General features: G+C 32.1%; 1 protein-coding gene and 1 pseudogene across 8 annotated transcripts in view; both read left to right on the top strand.

The window, feature by feature from the left end:
* DOCK7 (dedicator of cytokinesis 7) overlaps window positions 1-17,031 on the top strand; it is a 171,572-nt gene extending 154,541 nt beyond the window's left edge. For 3 of the 8 annotated variants that reach the window (XM_039888081.1, XM_039888063.1, XM_039888045.1), the window contains 8 exons: window positions 1,165-1,179; window positions 7,304-7,429; window positions 9,257-9,346; window positions 9,462-9,698; window positions 10,052-10,195; window positions 11,348-11,454; window positions 13,574-13,741; window positions 16,415-17,031. In XM_039888081.1, the coding sequence (XP_039744015.1) occupies window positions 1,165-1,179; window positions 7,304-7,429; window positions 9,257-9,346; window positions 9,462-9,698; window positions 10,052-10,195; window positions 11,348-11,454; window positions 13,574-13,741; window positions 16,415-16,457 (930 nt within the window). In that variant the 3' untranslated portion in view covers window positions 16,458-17,031. Of the gene's footprint in view, window positions 1-1,164; window positions 1,180-7,294; window positions 7,430-9,256; window positions 9,347-9,461; window positions 9,699-10,051; window positions 10,196-11,347; window positions 11,455-13,573; window positions 13,742-16,414 lie in introns of all 8 variants that reach the window. The other 5 variants (XM_039888091.1, XM_039888053.1, XM_039888027.1 and 2 more) reach the window with 4 other exon arrangements.
* Window positions 8,230-8,344, top strand: LOC120581321 (uncharacterized; annotated as a pseudogene).
* Window positions 17,032-17,662: the final 631 nt, after the last annotated feature.

The following is a 17,662-nucleotide window of genomic DNA, read 5'->3' as shown; positions in this document are numbered from 1 at the left end:
CAAATTAATTTTTAATTAAACGATATGAAAGTTTAATAAACTCCTAATATTTTTAGTGATTTCAACTAGACTTAATTGTTTTTCCTAGATGTTACTATTCACTAATCCTTTGACATATTTTGAATATGAAAATAATGAATAAAATTGTTATGTTTATTCGATTATAATATAGTATGACTTCAGTACTGGTTTATAGTTCATGGGATCCACATATTATCACCAAAATTAAAATCAAAATAAACTTAGTTTTAAAATGAAGTAAACTACTACCAACTGATGTCCTTGAAACTAAATTCTTGGCTCCATTGAAATTCTGTGAAATATCCTGTTGAGCCTTTTCCTTCTCCACTTTTCTGTTCCCTTTCCTGTACTACCTGCGCTATTATCTGCTACTGCCATCATCTAAAAAGGAAGTGGAGTATTAAAAATCTAGTTTTGTGTTCAGTACTAGTCCTATTTCATTGTCCATGGGCTTGACCTCCTCTTTCTTGCCATGGACTAAGCTGTTCTAGATGAATTGATATAATCTGAAAACTCTTTATCAGTCTTAAAATAGGGCTGCTATACTGTTAAGCCAGAATGTTATTGTCAGCTACTAAAATATTGAAGTTGCAAAGATTTACTAGGATTCATGATCATAACAAGTGGGTCTTTCTTACAATCAGTTATACATACATACACTGTCAAAGGAACCTCATCCCAGCTTCTAGAGCTGTAAATTGCAAATTATACATGTCAGGTCTGGACCACCTAGAGCTAGTAGATTCCAAGAAACTTTTATCCATTTATATAAAGACAATTGAGCAAAGTGGCAATTTCTATCCCAATTTACCCTGGGTAGCTCAGTTTATTTAGAAATCTAATTTAGACACACAAATGGGAAAAAAAAGCAGTTGCCTTTCTTTCTCTAAGATTTGTACTTTCACTTTTAAAGTTTTAAAAGGTGAAATCTTAGCTACTAGGTTTTGAACAAGCTGTTTATAAAATTATCTGCAATCTTAAGTGAAAAAATATAGTATTTTAAAATATCTTAGTGTCTTCTATTCATGGAGAAGGATTTATGGTATATGGTACCTTTACACTACTGAACTTCCTTTGGCCTTTTTTTGTTTTTTTTAAACAGTTTTTTTTATGACTTGCCCTTTTTTACTTTTTATTATACAGAGTACTGGCTGGGAGGTAGGTAATGTTTTAGTTAGTTAAAGGCACTAATAGATTGATTTGATCAGATTTCTTATGCCAATGCTTTGCCCACATGTGCTAGCTGTGGGCATTCTGTTGCTATCTGCTGTCAACTGAATTCATTAACCAAAGAAATTTGTTAAAGTACTGTAAGCTATTTTAAAAATTTTATTATTAAGAGGTTATAGGCAGTGCATGGAAATCCACATATTACACTAATGAGATTCTTTGGTAAATGATCCACTTTGTCATCACTTTAGTTTGTTTTTATCCTTTGGAGCATTTTCTTTCATCGACTTTTACACACAGATTTCTTTTTAACCATATTGTTTCACCTCATTTTACAGAGGTCGATTTATGTGTTATTGCTCAGAGGTATAAATAGAAAATACTGTATTTCATCTGATCTAAGATGCCATCAACTGTAAGACATCCCATTATTTTACATGCCTTTAAGAAAGAAAAAAGAAACCTGTGTATTAAGCTACAACATCCTATCAGTTGAAAGATGCCAACTGCAAAGATATTAAAATGTGAGCAAAAAAATATGCATCTTAGAATTGATGAAAGAATGTGTTAATTTGATCTTGAGTCACTTCACTTTGAGTATAAGCACTACTGAGGAAAGAAATTTACTTTTGTCGTTTAAATTTTGTTCTGGGTATGGATAAAGAGGTTGAGAGAACCGTAAATTTAATTTGACCTCATTCTGATAGTGTTTGATAATTGATGTTTAATGAAGATTACGAGTGCTTCCTTTTATGTTCTAAGTTGTTGGGCTCACGAAAAGTTATATAAAAATCAAATCTTACCTGAAAAATTCCAGGAAGAAATTGATTGCCATTGTTTTAAATTTCACTTTAAAGGAAGGAATCATATAAAATGTACCCTAATTTATTTTGATGAGGTAAAGCAAGGTATTAATAAATCAGATTTATTTAAAGCTAGGTGTATTTTTTAAATTGTCTGCTTTGCCTTTCACTTGGTAATCAGGTTTATGTTGACTAAGCGGTTTAGACTTTCTCTGTTTGGTTTTGCGACCCAAATAGAAAATCTTAAGAATAAATGTTACTACTCCATTTTCTTTCATTTTTGAATTGGTTCCCTCCTTTTGCTTTTGTGCTTTTATATGTACCTTAATTCTCCAGATTACATGTGTATGACCTTATTAATATTTAGTATAGAATCCCTCATCTGTGGCTCAATTAAGACATATATAAAGAGACTTGCCATGGTTATCTGTGAGTGATAAAGTTCCTTATGAATTTCCTAACATGAAATGGAATTAGCTGAAAAGTAGGCATAAAAGAAGATGTATTGAAACCTCTGAGCAGTTTATTACTAGTCTGCTTGATGCTAAATCGACCCCTGAAAGGTATAATTTTCACTGGTTATGACATTAATATCATTCTGTCATCATGTTTATTGCATGGTAAAAGTCGCACAGGCTTTATTTTCTTGTTTATATTCTTGTCACTACTTTTCACTGGGCCTTTAGCTTTGTAGCTTCTAAAATTGTTGCACGCTTATTTTTTGCCTTTTCCTTGTAAAACTTAAGTGGATGCTTGCATTTTAAAAATGTGTTTGCTACCATTTGCTGCTTATTTGTTTTGAAATTTCCCTAATTAAAATGCTTTCTGTTTTCTCTTCTCTCTTGCCCCTGGTTGCTGACCCTACTCCCTACTTTTACTATTGTCTATTGTGGTAAGTTCCTATCTTGTGAATATTTTTCTTTTTGACTCAGAAAACTTCAGTAATTTCATTTTTTCTAAGAACTATGTTTCCTAGCTAATTTCCTTATATTCTCAAAGTTTAACTCTCACTGGGTTGAAATTCAGGAATGATAATTTAAACATTGTAGAAAGACTCTTTGAATTGATAAATCATCACTCTTTGACTTACAGGAAATGCCTTCTGTGCTTATATATTAGCCATAGTTATATTTTTCATTATGCTCCTTGATTTGGCACAAATTATTTGAGTTGGCAAAGCTTTTTGGGGATGCATGTGTGCGTTTGTGTATGTATGTAAAAGATAACTCTAAAAATTGATACTTAGCAATTTGGTAAAGTATTAACTATGCGAAGTAACAAATCATGAGCCCTTCATGAATCTTAGTGGCTCTCTTGTGCCTGATTCAGTACTTTAATGGCTGTTTAGTGTTCACCTTTATTTTCCCGAGTCCATTTTATTAAATAATAGGAGATAAAGTATGCTTTAATCATTTCTTGTGATTGCATTTTAAAATATCTTTAGAAAAAAAGAGAAATGTTGAATATCTGTATGGAAATTTGTATAATCATCTCACTTTGTGTATGTATATTTTCATTTTAAAAAGATACATTTATCAATTTACCAAATAGTGATCCATTTGTATTCAGAAGTAGACAATTTGTATCCACAGTAAAGGACAGTGTTATAATATAGAGGAAGACAAAACAGAGAAGGAAGTACCAAGCAATTGACTCAAGGAATGTCTCAAAAATTCTCAAGGAAAACATCAGAGAAGTGGAAGATGGTATATATACTTATGTCCTAGAGTTTGTATACCAGTATATAGAGTATGGAGATTACATAGCTTGATTAAGAACTTGGACTAAGGTGTCAAATATATTGGGCTTTAACTCCCATACACCACAGTATGGTTCACACACTGTGACCTTGGGCAAGTTACTTTTCTTCATATATGCAGTATAGGGGGAAAATAATGGTACCTAGCTCAGAGTTGTGATGAGATTGATATAATGCATGTAAAGTGGATAGCTAGTGTCTGGCACATATTAAGTATTCAAAAAATGATGGAGATTATTATTGTTATTATTACTGTTATCTAAAATCTTAGTACAATTTGGTTAATAATATCTAAGAAGTGTTACGTCCCCATATTGAGATCTATGATTAAATAAACTAATAAAAGCATATGTGTTCTTTAAGAGGAATAGATCTAATAGAAAGGAAGAGAATTACCAGTATGTGAAATACTGCTATGCCTATATGCAGATCAGTTAACTTGAAGGAAGCATAGTGGAAAATAATTGGGTGAGGATAAAAGAAGTTATAAAAGTGGTGTCATTGTGGAAATATACAACTAGCCTAACAGAATGTTTCTTATGAAATACAGATAAAAAGAACTGGAACAGATTTAAGATATACTTGTCATAAGAGATTTCAACCATTAGACATATGGATAGATGAGTAGGTGGATTTCCTTGTCTAGGACATAGTTTCATTATCCATAAGATTGTGGACTTAATAAGTAGAACCGCTAAGGAAGAACACGTTGAAGTATGGGAATAACGGGAAGTTCGAAAACAGTTCCTAACAGTAAGAGAAAGCGATGTTAGAAAACATAGGCTAGATGATAGGAAATGGGTTTTAAAAAAAATATGCCAAGGAAAAACAAATATCCTGTGGTCCAAAACTCTGAGGAAGAAATAAAGATGATGTTTTTTCCTGAAGATGAAGCTATGTAATTATGCTTTCATGAACCTGAGAGCGTCAGTGATTTGACACTAGAGGACTCCAGTTGAAAATAAATTTACTCAGACTCTTAACTTTCCTCTGCTGCTCCTTCCTCCACCTTCGTACACACACATTCATTTTCAATTCTAGTAACTCCATATAGTTACCTCTTTGATCTTATCACCTCCATTTTCCCGCTTACTCTCTTTAGCCACACTGGCCACCTTCCTATTATCCAAACACTGGAGAGGCTCCTGCCCTGAGACCCGTGCACCATCTCTTCTCTCTGCCTGCACTTTCTCCAAAGATCCACATGAATAACTCTCACATCTCCTTTACATCTTTGCTCAGATGTCACCTTGATGAGACCTATCCTGACCACTTCCTCTGTCTCTTTTGTCCACTGATTTCTCACATGTCTAGAACAGTTTGCTGACACATAGTAAGCACTCAAATATGCGATTGGGTAAATGAGTAGTTTTCCTTACATACATTCTGTTTCATAACTTTGCATCCTCCTTTCGTTTCCCTTTCTCTTTTTGTACTGCAATGTCCTTTCCTTTCCTCTCACGTCCACTGTTCATTCGTTGAGTTTGTATGCCACCTCTTTTGTGACCTGGTTCCAACAGGGTTAATATTTCTTGATACCACTTTTTAATTATAGCACATGACCCTTTGTATTGCAATTATTTGAATACCTTTTTTACTCTTGAACCAAATCTTATTTTTATTTTTCTATTACTGATGAAGAGTGCCTAACACATTGTAAGCACTCAATTTTTTTTCTTGAACTGAATGTTAGTGTGAGAAAGTAAATAAAGAGTTTTAAATAGCTGCTTAGTAGTTCAGTTTTAAGCTGTGTTAATAAAATCCAAGTCCAGATCCAGGGAAGCAGTGAGGCCACTGATCCCTTCACTGATCAGATCATATCAGCAGTATGATGTCTATTTCTGAAATACCACATTTAAGATGGCATTGAAAAACTAATAAAATGCAAACTAAATAGTAATTACTGTCATAATGAAGATGATTGAGAACTGGAAAGTTTAGCTAAAGGAAACATCTTAATAGCTGTCTTCAAATATTTAAAAGGCCACAATATTGAAGGTTTGGAATAGTGTTTTAAATTGGAAACCTCTGAGAGGAGTACAGCCAGAATAACAATATTTTAATATCTGTGTTCTTAAAAAGAGGAACACATATGTATGTATGTATGTATGTATGTATGTATGTATGTATGTGTGTGCTATTTTGGAAAACTAATCACGAATTACTAATTTTTTTCAAATATCTTTATTTTCTACAAAGTGCTTTAATTCCTTAATTATGTCAAAATTTGCTATTATTATATTGTTCCATTGTCATATCAATGGTTTTAATTATAATTTTGATTGAATTCATTTACTCTCTCTTGAAAGATTTCCTTTGTTATAGAGATCAGTTAATTTTTATGTCTGTTAAATTTTCAAATTTAACTTGTGAAAACATTTTAATTAGAAATCTTAAGTTTCTTTAGTGCCAGAGACATTTTTTAAAAAGAAACTTTACTTCTTCTGGATAAAAATATGGGGATGTTTTTAGTCACTGTGTTTTGTTGTTTGTATTATAAAACCAGTAAATTAAGAATCAGCATTTCCCATTTTGCTTAATTGTCTGTGAAATTTGAGACTTATTTTACATGCCCTTTTGCCTTTTCAATTAGAACTCAATATAGGAAAAATAAATAGAAGACAAATTAAGCTTAAAGAGAATTCAGTGATATTTAAATACTTAACACATGTCTGTGTATGTAGGAGCCACCACAAAATCCTTCTGAAATATTTTTGTATCTAAAGTGAAAGAATTGCATAGAAAGTTTTTAACTTTTATCTTTATTAAAGGAATTCACTTTCAAATGCACTGTGTAAGAGTGACCTTACTATACTTCATACTTGAAATGAATGTGTGGTTAATGTATGCAGTAGGTGGTTTGGGACTATAGATTAACCAACTCATCTCAAGTGTTTCTTCTTTTTATCTTTTATTCTTATATTTTTCCCCTTTCTGTTCCATATTTAGTTACTCTTGCACATATCAATATTTTATTGGCACAAGAATACTGATTGTAAACTTTTGGGTTAGTGCTTCTCAATATTGATAGCCTTAACTATCTGATCATCTTCTCTCTGCCAGGTGCTCTACTTGGCTCCTAATTTGTATGATCTCATTTAATATCTGTAAAGAGATTATATAAAGGCTAATGCTAATTAAAAATGTTAGTGTTTTTAAATTTAACTTTATTTAGTAAGCTCTAATTTCAGGATAATTAAGACACAGTTCATGTTATACCAAGCATCTTTTCTTGCAATAAGGAAAACAAGTGAATTTATTTCAAATGTATGGACCAATGTGAAGTAGTTACTTGGTACAAACCTTGAAAAACGTATACCATATGTGATTTAGTCACTTGGTAAAAGTCCAATGGCATGTTATTTGTTAGAAATAATGAAAAAAGATTATTTACTTTGTGTTTACCTTCATTGAGAAATAATAAAATATTGTAATTTTGAAAATTTTTATGGTTTCGGGAATTACATTCTAAGGTTATCTATATATAATGTGAAAAATGAAAAGACTTTATATTAAAGTTTCTTTATTTTCCTAAATCTAGGATGGTAAGCGGATGTTTGGCACCTATTTTCGTGTTGGTTTTTATGGAACCAAGTTCGGGGATTTGGATGAACAGGAATTTGTTTACAAGGAGCCTGCAATAACTAAACTTGCAGAGATATCTCACAGATTGGAGGTGAATGCTGTGGTGAATCATAAAATGTCGTCTTTAATTTATGGTGATGAATAGACTTTCAGATCCAGATCTAATCACTTAATAAGCCAAATCCTAACAAATAAGCTATTCATTTAGAGTGGAAGGATTTTTGATAAGTAAAACAATACTGAATAATCTCTTTCAAATCTTTTATGGCAATAGTAAAATAATATTAGCTTTTTTTTCTTTTGAGGTTCTATTTTCACATATTTTAGAAACCCTATGCCCTTCAGAATTACCGTGATTTATGGAGAAATTATAGTATTGTACACATTTTGTAGGAAAAGGCATAAAGAATTGAGTAGCAACTAATGATGGAACTAGAACCCCAAGAAATTTCTGACTCAGAGCTTTATCGCTTTGGTTTAACTGATTCCCAGTGAGATATCCTTAGAATTTAAAAGCTTGAAATCATACCATAGAATCCCTTAACCTAGTTAACTGTTCCACATACAAATATTTTTTTTTTGGTGCAGGGATACTGATTGTAAATTTTTGCTCTAGTGCTTCTGGATAGTCTTAATTTCTACCATAAATGATTATTTTTCATATTTATAAGGCTAAGCAATTTTTTTTTTTTTTGCTATAGTTATTCTTTCCAACCTTTCTCTATTCTTATCACTCAAAGTGTGGTTCAGGGACCAGAAGCATTGGCATCACCTGAGAGATTGCTTGAAATATAGAATATCAGGGATATGGTTCCACAGTGTAGTGGTTAGCACGTCTGCTTTACGCACAGAAGATCCTGGATTCGCGCCTCAGCAGAGTCACAGTCCATGGTCTACAGCCATACCACCCTGAACAAGCCTGATGTCTGATCTCGGAAGCTAAGCAGGATTGGGCCTGGTTAGTACTTGATGGGAGAACACCTAGGAAGACCAGGTGCTGTAGGCATTTAAAAAAAAAAAAAAATTACAGAATCTCAGGCCCTATTTAGACCTTCTGAATCAAAATCTACTTTAAACAAATCTCCAGGTGATTTGTATTCATATAAGAGTTTGAGAAGCTTGTTCTAGGCTTGTTTTTAAAATTCTCCACTTTTATATTCTGATTGGTGACTTTTTGGGGCTCAACTTCCATAAATTGGCTTAAGTTTTTCAAGAGGCTAGGTAAGTCTTGGGAAATATTGAGACAGGATTTCCCAAACTTAATCAAAAAATTATCTTTTAAGGAAGAGTAGGGTTTCATCTTTGAAGATTCAGATGAAATTTTTCCTTCGAAATAGCTCTATTCATTGCCCATGTTTGCTACTTGGTGTCACATGGAAAAAGTCACTACATTCTTGACCCAGGGTTACTTTTTCAAAATCTAAACCTATATAATACTTCAATAGGTCAGTGCTTTTATTTGAAAATTCTGGAACATTACATTAAATCATTCACAAAAATGAATGCTCGTTCATTGACTCATGTCTGCAAGAAATCAGGCCACATCGAACTCAATAAAAGAGCCTCTACATCTAAAATACTGTTTCCTTTGTCTCTCTCTGCTTTCTGTTCTCTTTGTTTTTCTTGAGGCCCTCTTGTGGAATCCTGTCTTTTTATTGAAGAAAATCTTTTTTTTCTATTTTATGTTATTTAAATGACTAGATAGGGATAATGTTGAATAAATATGGTCTGAGACCATGCTAATTTGTAGGCTAAATATAATTTTTGTGAACCTAAGTAATTATTATTTTGTAATTATTGACATAGTTGTACAAGAACTTACTAAATGGCCTAATTTTGCTCAGGAGTATCTTTCAGAGGCCTTCTCTATTCTAATACTGTTAACTTCATGTAAAAGATTTCTTTTTCTTTATTGTAGGGCTTTTATGGAGAAAGATTTGGAGAGGATGTTGTTGAAGTTATCAAGGATTCTAATCCTGTAGACAAGTGTAAATTAGATCCGAACAAGGTAAGCTGAAGTAGACTGTAATGACTCAAAATCAGTCTTTGAGACTGATTTTGTTGGAGAAAGACTGAATGGTGATTTAACAGTGAGAAAATGAAGGACCTTTCTCTTTTCCCAGGCATATATTCAGATTACTTATGTGGAGCCATACTTTGACACATATGAGATGAAGGACAGAATCACATATTTTGACAAAAATTATAATCTTCGCCGTTTCATGTACTGTACACCCTTTACTTTAGATGGGCGTGCCCACGGTGAGCTTCATGAACAGTTCAAACGGAAGACCATTCTGACTACTTCTCATGCTTTTCCTTATATTAAAACAAGGGTCAATGTCACTCACAAAGAGGAGGTAAGTTCACAAATGGGGTAACAGAATTGGTGAAACAAGTACGTTGGAGCCATGTGAGAATAATGTGAACACAGCATTATGTACCGCCCGCACATGGGAACATACTAGAAATTTACCCATTTTTGAGACATTAACTTTAGATTTCTTTTAAGTCACTAGCTCACCCTCAGCTATTGCTTTAAAAGATCGACTTTTTTTTTTTTTTTTGGAAATCCAAAGTTTGGAATTTTATTATTGTTAGATAACAGTTTACAATTGGTCTCCTCTTCTTTTCATGATTTAATTGCTTATATATAAAGCTCATTAAATAGTTTTTATATGTACACTGATCTAATAGATGTTATTTCACTCAGATCATCTTAACACCAATTGAAGTTGCTATTGAAGACATGCAGAAAAAGACACAGGAGTTGGCATTTGCAACACATCAGGATCCCGCAGATCCCAAAATGCTTCAGATGGTACTCCAGGGATCTGTAGGCACAACAGTGAATCAAGTTAGTGCTTTTTGCTGGTACTGTTTAAATTGTAAATGGAATTTGGTATGATTTTATATTTTACAAAGACCACAAATAAGTGCCACATCAAGCGAAAAAGGTATATGTTAAAACTGGTTGTAAAAGACACAGAAAATATAAATGAAGGCAAACGGAAAAACAAAAAATTTTAGTGTAATCTCAGTTGTTAAGGTTTTCATGTGTCTTCTATACTGCCTTATGTTTTTCTACCTATCTATGCTTAAACATTGTATTAAGAAGGAATTGATTCACTTAAAATAGCCTTTCCTTTAAAAGCTCGTACTGAAAGAATGTGCTCTAAAGAAGGTTCATTTTCAGAGCTATGTACGTGCATGTGAACGCCTGCTCTCTTAGAAAATCCCCGATGTTATCCTCTCCAGATCTCCACAGTGAGTTGTGAGGAAAAAATAAGTAATGTGGAATCATTTTGAAAATTTTAATAATATATATATATACAAGATATTACTGTTAATTTGTCATATGCAGATTAGAAGCCATCCCCATTTTCTCCTTGCTGATAATTAGGGAGTATTCTAAGGTAAGGGAGAATCCAGATGGGCTTCAAATTCAAGTTTTCACGTAATACATCTTAACCCTATTTTTTAGGTTAAAGGAACGAACCAAAAAATGCCCTACCTAAACTGATGTAAACACTTTAAAGACTTTTACCCCCTAAAAACTTACATGATTTGGAGGTTTTACTTCCAAATAATGTAACTTATAAAAGATAATCATCTTTAATTTATAGTGTTAGGAACACAGTTGGAATACTGAGGAAATGTTTCAGGAAATGAAGTCTAATAATCAGTGGATTGATAGTTGATTGCCAGTAGCCCAACAACTTTTATAAATTAAAGAATGTAAAAACTACAAGGTAAAATCCATTAATGAATATAATAATCAATCTTATTTGAAAATGAACTAATAAGTTAATTTAATTGCAGTAGGCAAGAATATAGATTTGACATTAGGAAAAGCTAAAAACATATTGCTAGAATCTGTCTCTGATTCTGTAGATGTAGACATATGCATTAAGCTTAAATGCAGCATCTCAGAAAGATCATTTGCGTAAATTCTATCTCTGTGATTTCAGCGAAGACAAAACACACTTCTTATTTTCTTATTTTACAGGGGCCTTTGGAAGTTGCCCAGGTTTTCCTATCTGAAATACCCAGTGACCCAAAACTCTTCAGACATCATAATAAATTGCGACTCTGCTTCAAAGATTTTACTAAAAGGTATTCAAGGCTTCCTACATAAAGATCTTCAAATTGAGAATATCCAGTGCCATGGTATAATATGAGTCTTAAGGGACTATTGAAAAGAGAAAATATAGGAAAGTGGTTCACAATGAAAAATAGTCCATGTATTTCTCCATTTACTTAGATCTTTTAAATCTTTTCTTAATATTTTCTGTAGAGGCCTTATATATCTTTTGATTTATACCTTGGTATTAAATACTTTTATGTTTTTGTTAATGGTATCTTTTTGAATTATATTTTGTTTACTGGTATATAGAAATGCACTTGAGTTTTATATATTTTACATGACAATAACGTCAAACCCACTTGTTAATTCTAATAGTTAATCTATAGAATCTTTTTTACAGTGATATTTAGGACCTCTGGTACTATATTGAATGGGAATAGTGATCGAAGGCATCATTTTCTTGTTCCTGAGCTAAAACGAAATGTTTTCATCACTGAGTGTAATGTTTCTTCAGGATTTTATAGATATTTTTAATTAGGTTAAAGAAGTTCCCACCTATTTGTAATTATGCTAAGGGTTTTTATCATGACAAATTTAAAAATTTTATCAAATGAGTTGTGTGTTTGTGTAATATTTGGTAAAACCATTTCCTATTATTTTATTTGGGAGTTTTGCAACTATCAGAATATTAGAATAAATTGTAATTCAATCTCACCTATGAAAATAGTTGCAAAACAATTTATTCTTATAGTCCCCATTAGATTTTGGTATCTTATCCTTGAAAAATGAGTCAGAAACTTTTCTTGAGAATAGTTCTTTTTTTCACCTATACTCTGGAATAGTTGGGGTTTTTGGGGGGCAGGGGGTTGTTTTTTGCTTGTTCATTTGTTTTTGTACTGTAGAATAACTGTGTTGCATTGGGATTATCTGTCCTTACAATATTCGGTAGAATTTACATGTTAGTGTTTTCTTCGTGGATAGATTTATGATTTGACTGATTCAATGTATTTGATCTTTTAGGATTATTCATGTTTTAAGTCTGTTTTGGTAAATAATATTAATCTAGAAAAGTGTAATTTCAAATTTATTTGCATTAAATTGAATATAATAGTCTCCGAACTTTCATAAACTTCTGCTGTATTTGACTTTGTCCCATTTTAAATTTTTAGTAGAGGATATTAGATCTTCTCTCATTTAATCTTGCCTGCGCTTAGTCTGTTTTTTGTTTTTTCAAAGAACCAACTTTTGCTTTTATTGATATAGAGCTATCATACTTTTAACCCTTTTCTCGTTTTGAAAAAAAGTGCAGCTCGCTGCTGGCATTAATTTAACATCATGGTAGGAATGCTACATTTTCTAGGATTTGACATTTTCAGTGATTGAGAATTACTATATAAGTGGAAATACCACTACAAAACACAGAATGCTATAACTGGGGGTAAGGTTAGGACTGTAATCCGCAAGTTATCTCAGAGTGAACGCTGCAGCCACAAGCACCGTCGACAAGTATTCTTGGGGCAAATGGGAAATGGGTTAAATTTTATTTCCTTCCTTATACTTCAAATTTATTCTGTTCTTTTTAAGTCACTTAGCTCCTCAGTATTCGCCGCCTTTTCTAATATAAGCATTTAAGGTTATACATTTTCCTGAGCACCACTTTAGCTATATTCTGCAAGTAGTGATATATATTCATTGTTTTTTTAACATCCTTTCATTTATCAGGGTCCAGATATTTTTTCTTAAACATCTGAATAAATTAGATAAAAGATTATCATGATCTATTCATGTAAGAAACATCTATTTGAACATAGGCAAACCACTGTGCCAGATGTCATCAGTGCCTCATTAATGAGTATGGTTATATGTTTAAAGTGCTTTTAGTTTAGTGATGATGTGTGAAAAAAATGGCTTCAGATTTAACATTAAAAATATATAATTTTCAATTAATTGAAAACTGGAAGTGAATGTTAGACTTTAAAGGTTCTCAGTTGATCATCTATTCTCTACTTTAAACACAATACAAGAGGGGATATTTAACACTCAACTGAGAAAATGAATTGCTTCATCATGGTGAAAATTTATATATGTATTACTAAGCTCTCAAACTATACCAGAAGAAATTGTTTGATAACACACTATTTTTTCTAGGTGTGAAGATGCCTTAAGAAAAAATAAGAGTTTAATTGGACCGGATCAAAAAGAATATCAAAGGGAACTGGAGAGAAACTATCATCGCCTTAAAGAGGCCCTACAGCCTCTGATAAACAGAAAGATCCCTCAGTTATACAAGGCAGTATTACCTGTCACCTGCCACAGGTATGCTTTTTTCTTTTATTTTGGATATCTTCAAAAAAAGGAAATCTGCTTGAATTATTTAACAGTGCATTAGTGTAACTTTTATTACATGGTTTCAGGTATTGTCTCCTTTAACCTAACAAGTTCAATATAATCCTTTTATCATCTATATAAGAATCAGCCTTTAATATAAATGTCAGATCTTTCTGTAATTCAAGAATCACAAAGTTTTGTTAAGTACTCATACTAACCAGGATACCACACATAAGTCTGGCCTCCTAAAACTATTCCTTTTAAAATCTTGTTGCACATTCTGGTATTTTTGTAGGAGAATTCACTAAAATATATTAGGAGCCAGGTAGTTATTTCCCTCAGCCCTGATAATCAATAGTATACAGTAGGTTCTAGATTTGTATTAAAACAGGTGACCCCATTGAATATCAAGAGGCTTCAGCATTTTTTTCCACTTTCTAAGTGTTACAAATAAAATTAGAAATGGAAATAACTTGGAATTTTCTACAACTGATCCTGGTTCTACTTGAGCAGGTAATTTAATCTAATTTTTTCGGTTTCTTCTCTGTAAAATTTCTTACCTTGAAGAGGTTGTTGTGGAAATTAAATAGCATGTAAAATTCCAAGGACAGTGCTTAATATTTTGCTTTTTAGTACCTGGATTCTGGACAGGGCATGATGACTGCTAAAAGTAAACTACTTTATCTGCATTTGGAAATCCAAACGTATATACAACTAGTGAATATTTGTGGCACCAATATTTTACCACCCTTTTTTTTTTTTAATTAATAACAGTAAAGCCATTAAATTGTACTTACCTGATTAATATTTGGGAGGCCTTTGAAATTGCTCATATGAAAATAGAATATAGATGTGTGGTATAATATATTACAAAAGGAAGTTAAACTGGCTATTTGATCTTCTGGGATCTAATATTTGGCCTTCAGTGATCTAATATTTTTGTACTTCGACCTCTGAAAAAAATCATACTCATTCAAAAAATGTCGACCAAGTCCCTGTTGTACGTCATGTCCCCTACAGGGAGCATATAGATTATCTGAATCTATGCCACAATATACAGGAACAGAAGGAGACCAGAGGGCCTGTTTTACATCCTTTCTCTGGCAAAATATTTTGCTTCCACCATCCTGTACTGATACGAGACATCTTAGGTGGTTTCTTCTTAAAATTCCCAGTGGGAAGCAACACTAGCCACCTCCACTTTTGCCTTCCCCTTCAGTCTTTTTAAAATTTCTGCCTTCTTGTTGCCTGTAAGTCCCTCCCACCAGTCTTTTACTCTCTGATCAGAGGTCCTGCCTGGAATGAGGGTGCTGGGTCCCTGACATAGGCAGTTTTTCTAATGCTAGTCTCACATCCTTCAAATCTCTCCAGCTCCTTTCCTATTCCTGTCTGAAGAAAACTTTCCCTTAGACTATTATCCTGAGTTTTGCCTTTCTCTATGATCAGTCCTCCACGCTTCAGTTCTTAATATTTACAGGCATTTTTTTGGAATTTAGAGAAACTCTTCTTGATTAATAAGTATCTAGCTTTTAATACTGCTACTTTCCCTGGAACAAAAAAACAAGCTTTGAGATTCAAAGCTGAACATGACTTCTTTGTACCTGCCCTCTCCTCTCCTGGAGACTGTAAACCTCAGAGCTTAACCTAAATAACAGGAAGGATAAGCAAAAGAAATTAAGGATAAAGGAAAAAACATTAAGAGGTAGTGAAGAATATTATTCTCTTCATTAACATCTTCAGATCTTAGAAAATAAAACTCCCTTAGAATTTGAATTTTTTATTCTGCTGATTTACAAAATCTGGAATATTATTTTGCAGTAGGCTTATAGGGCATTAAGATAGTGGTTCTCAAAGTATGAGCTGGAATCCATGATGGAGGGGGGTCCTTGAAACCCTTTCAGGAGGTTCCAGAGTCAAAGCTAATTTTATATTAATACCAAATATTATTTGCCTTACCTGCCATTCTGAGAGTACAATGGTTTTCCAGAGACCACATGCACTATTTTAAGACTGAATGCAGAAACATGAGCAAATCTAGGCCTTCTATTAAGCCAGACATTAAATGAGTACCACTCTTCTAAAATTTCTTGCAAGTTATTTTTAATCAACAATGTCATTTATAGTAACGTGTAAAATAATGTAAAATTTTTCTAAATTTCTAAAAGCTTCCTAGGGTCCTCAATTTTTACATATAAAAAAGACTTAAAACCCAGAAGTTTGAGAATGACAGATATATGACTCAGAATATTTTAAAGAAGAAACATCTGCCTTTGCTTTTTAATAACATCAAAAAAAATCTTTTCCTGAAATCTCTCCCATTATTTATTTATCATAATATCTAATACAGCTATTACACAAATGAATAAGTGATCAATGACTTGGCTAAGTGGTTACTGTAATATACTTTTGATAACAGAGAAGTCTCTAAGCTAGAACATATGACTCAGTAACTTAAAAGTTAGTAAGAACTTTGGTGGCAGAGGGGCTTTAAAGGTAGTAAGTTTTTGGTAGCAAACCTTTGAGATAACTCTCAAAAAATAAAACATTTATTTTATACATTTATTTTTTTCTGTTACAATATAACAGAAAAAAAATAAAACATTTTAAAGGAATATGTAAAAATTGTTTACTTATAATTATATCCTTTCATTCTCTTCCCAGAGATTCCTTCAGTCGAATGAGCCTGCGCAAAATGGATCTCTAAAATAAACATACTTCTTTTATTCATTTGAAAAGAGCCATGTATTCAACATTGAGTGTGAAAAGAAGATCTATTGAAAAATAAGACTTGGGACTTAATGCTGGAAATTATAGCATTAATTTATTCATTGAAGAATGCAGTGGCCAAAACAATATCAAATATAGATTGTTGACATTTGAGAATCATGGCTATGGCTTCTAATGTTCTGGTAATATGTTCTTTTTTTAAAACATTTTAATGACTCAAAGGTACACTATACATTTACCATTATTTATACCATAGCTAATGTTAAATTTATTTACTTTTAAGTTTGTATTTTTTAATTTATATTACCATTTATAGATTCATTTTGGAACCATTTTAAATGTAGTAATGCTTATTTTAAAGGTACTATTAAATATGTGAACGTTTACACTAATTTTACTGAGTGGGACTTTAAACAATTCTTTATTGGCAAAAGCAGACAGTAAGTTAGAGTTAAGAACTAGTTCCAAAACTAGCAAAATGGAAGTAAAAATTGACTGTCACTTTATGACCCGAGTCCCAAATTAAATAAACGAATAAATTATTGGGTGAAGACATTGATAACTGGTTTGTGAAGTCCTAAAACTGGTTTCTAAGCAATTTTCCATTTAGACACCAAAAAAAGGGATTTATAAATTGCATAAATAACTTTACCTAATAAACTTTTTGTCTATGATTAAATACAGGGATAGGTAATACCAGTGACAGTAGCTTGATCTTTGACTCTGAATCTTGTTATACTGATAGTGGTATGAACTTAATGACTCTCAGCAACTAAAATCAATGATTCAGTGTTTCAAATTAAACAAGCCAGTCATCATTTTAGTGATCTAAACTGTTAAATTAGAAATTTGCTTTAAAGTTCTTACACCACCATAAAAATAAGAACTGCTTGTTTGATTTTAATATACCAGTTGAATGAGAATTTATATTTTTTGATACTTGCATAGATTTTTACAAAGTACATGTAAAAAATTAGCTATTGTAATTGAAATTAAGAGCTAATTTAAAATAACTTTATGGTAAGAAACTAATGCAAAAGTTTTTTTTGAAATATATTTCAGTTACATGGCAGTTTTCCAAGAAAGTGCATTGATGCTTTCTGGGTGTTTTGAACAAGATTTTTCTTTGTAGTAGTATAGTAGTAGTATAGAAAGTCATGATTTATAATCTGTCCCTTTGAT

This window comes from Pteropus medius, unplaced genomic scaffold (genome assembly GCF_902729225.1).
Source record: "Pteropus medius unplaced genomic scaffold, Ma_sr-lr_union100, whole genome shotgun sequence".
NCBI lineage: Eukaryota > Metazoa > Chordata > Mammalia > Chiroptera > Pteropodidae > Pteropus > Pteropus medius.
Note: the sequence above shows the minus strand (reverse complement) of the source record. Positions and strands in the feature narration are given on the sequence as shown.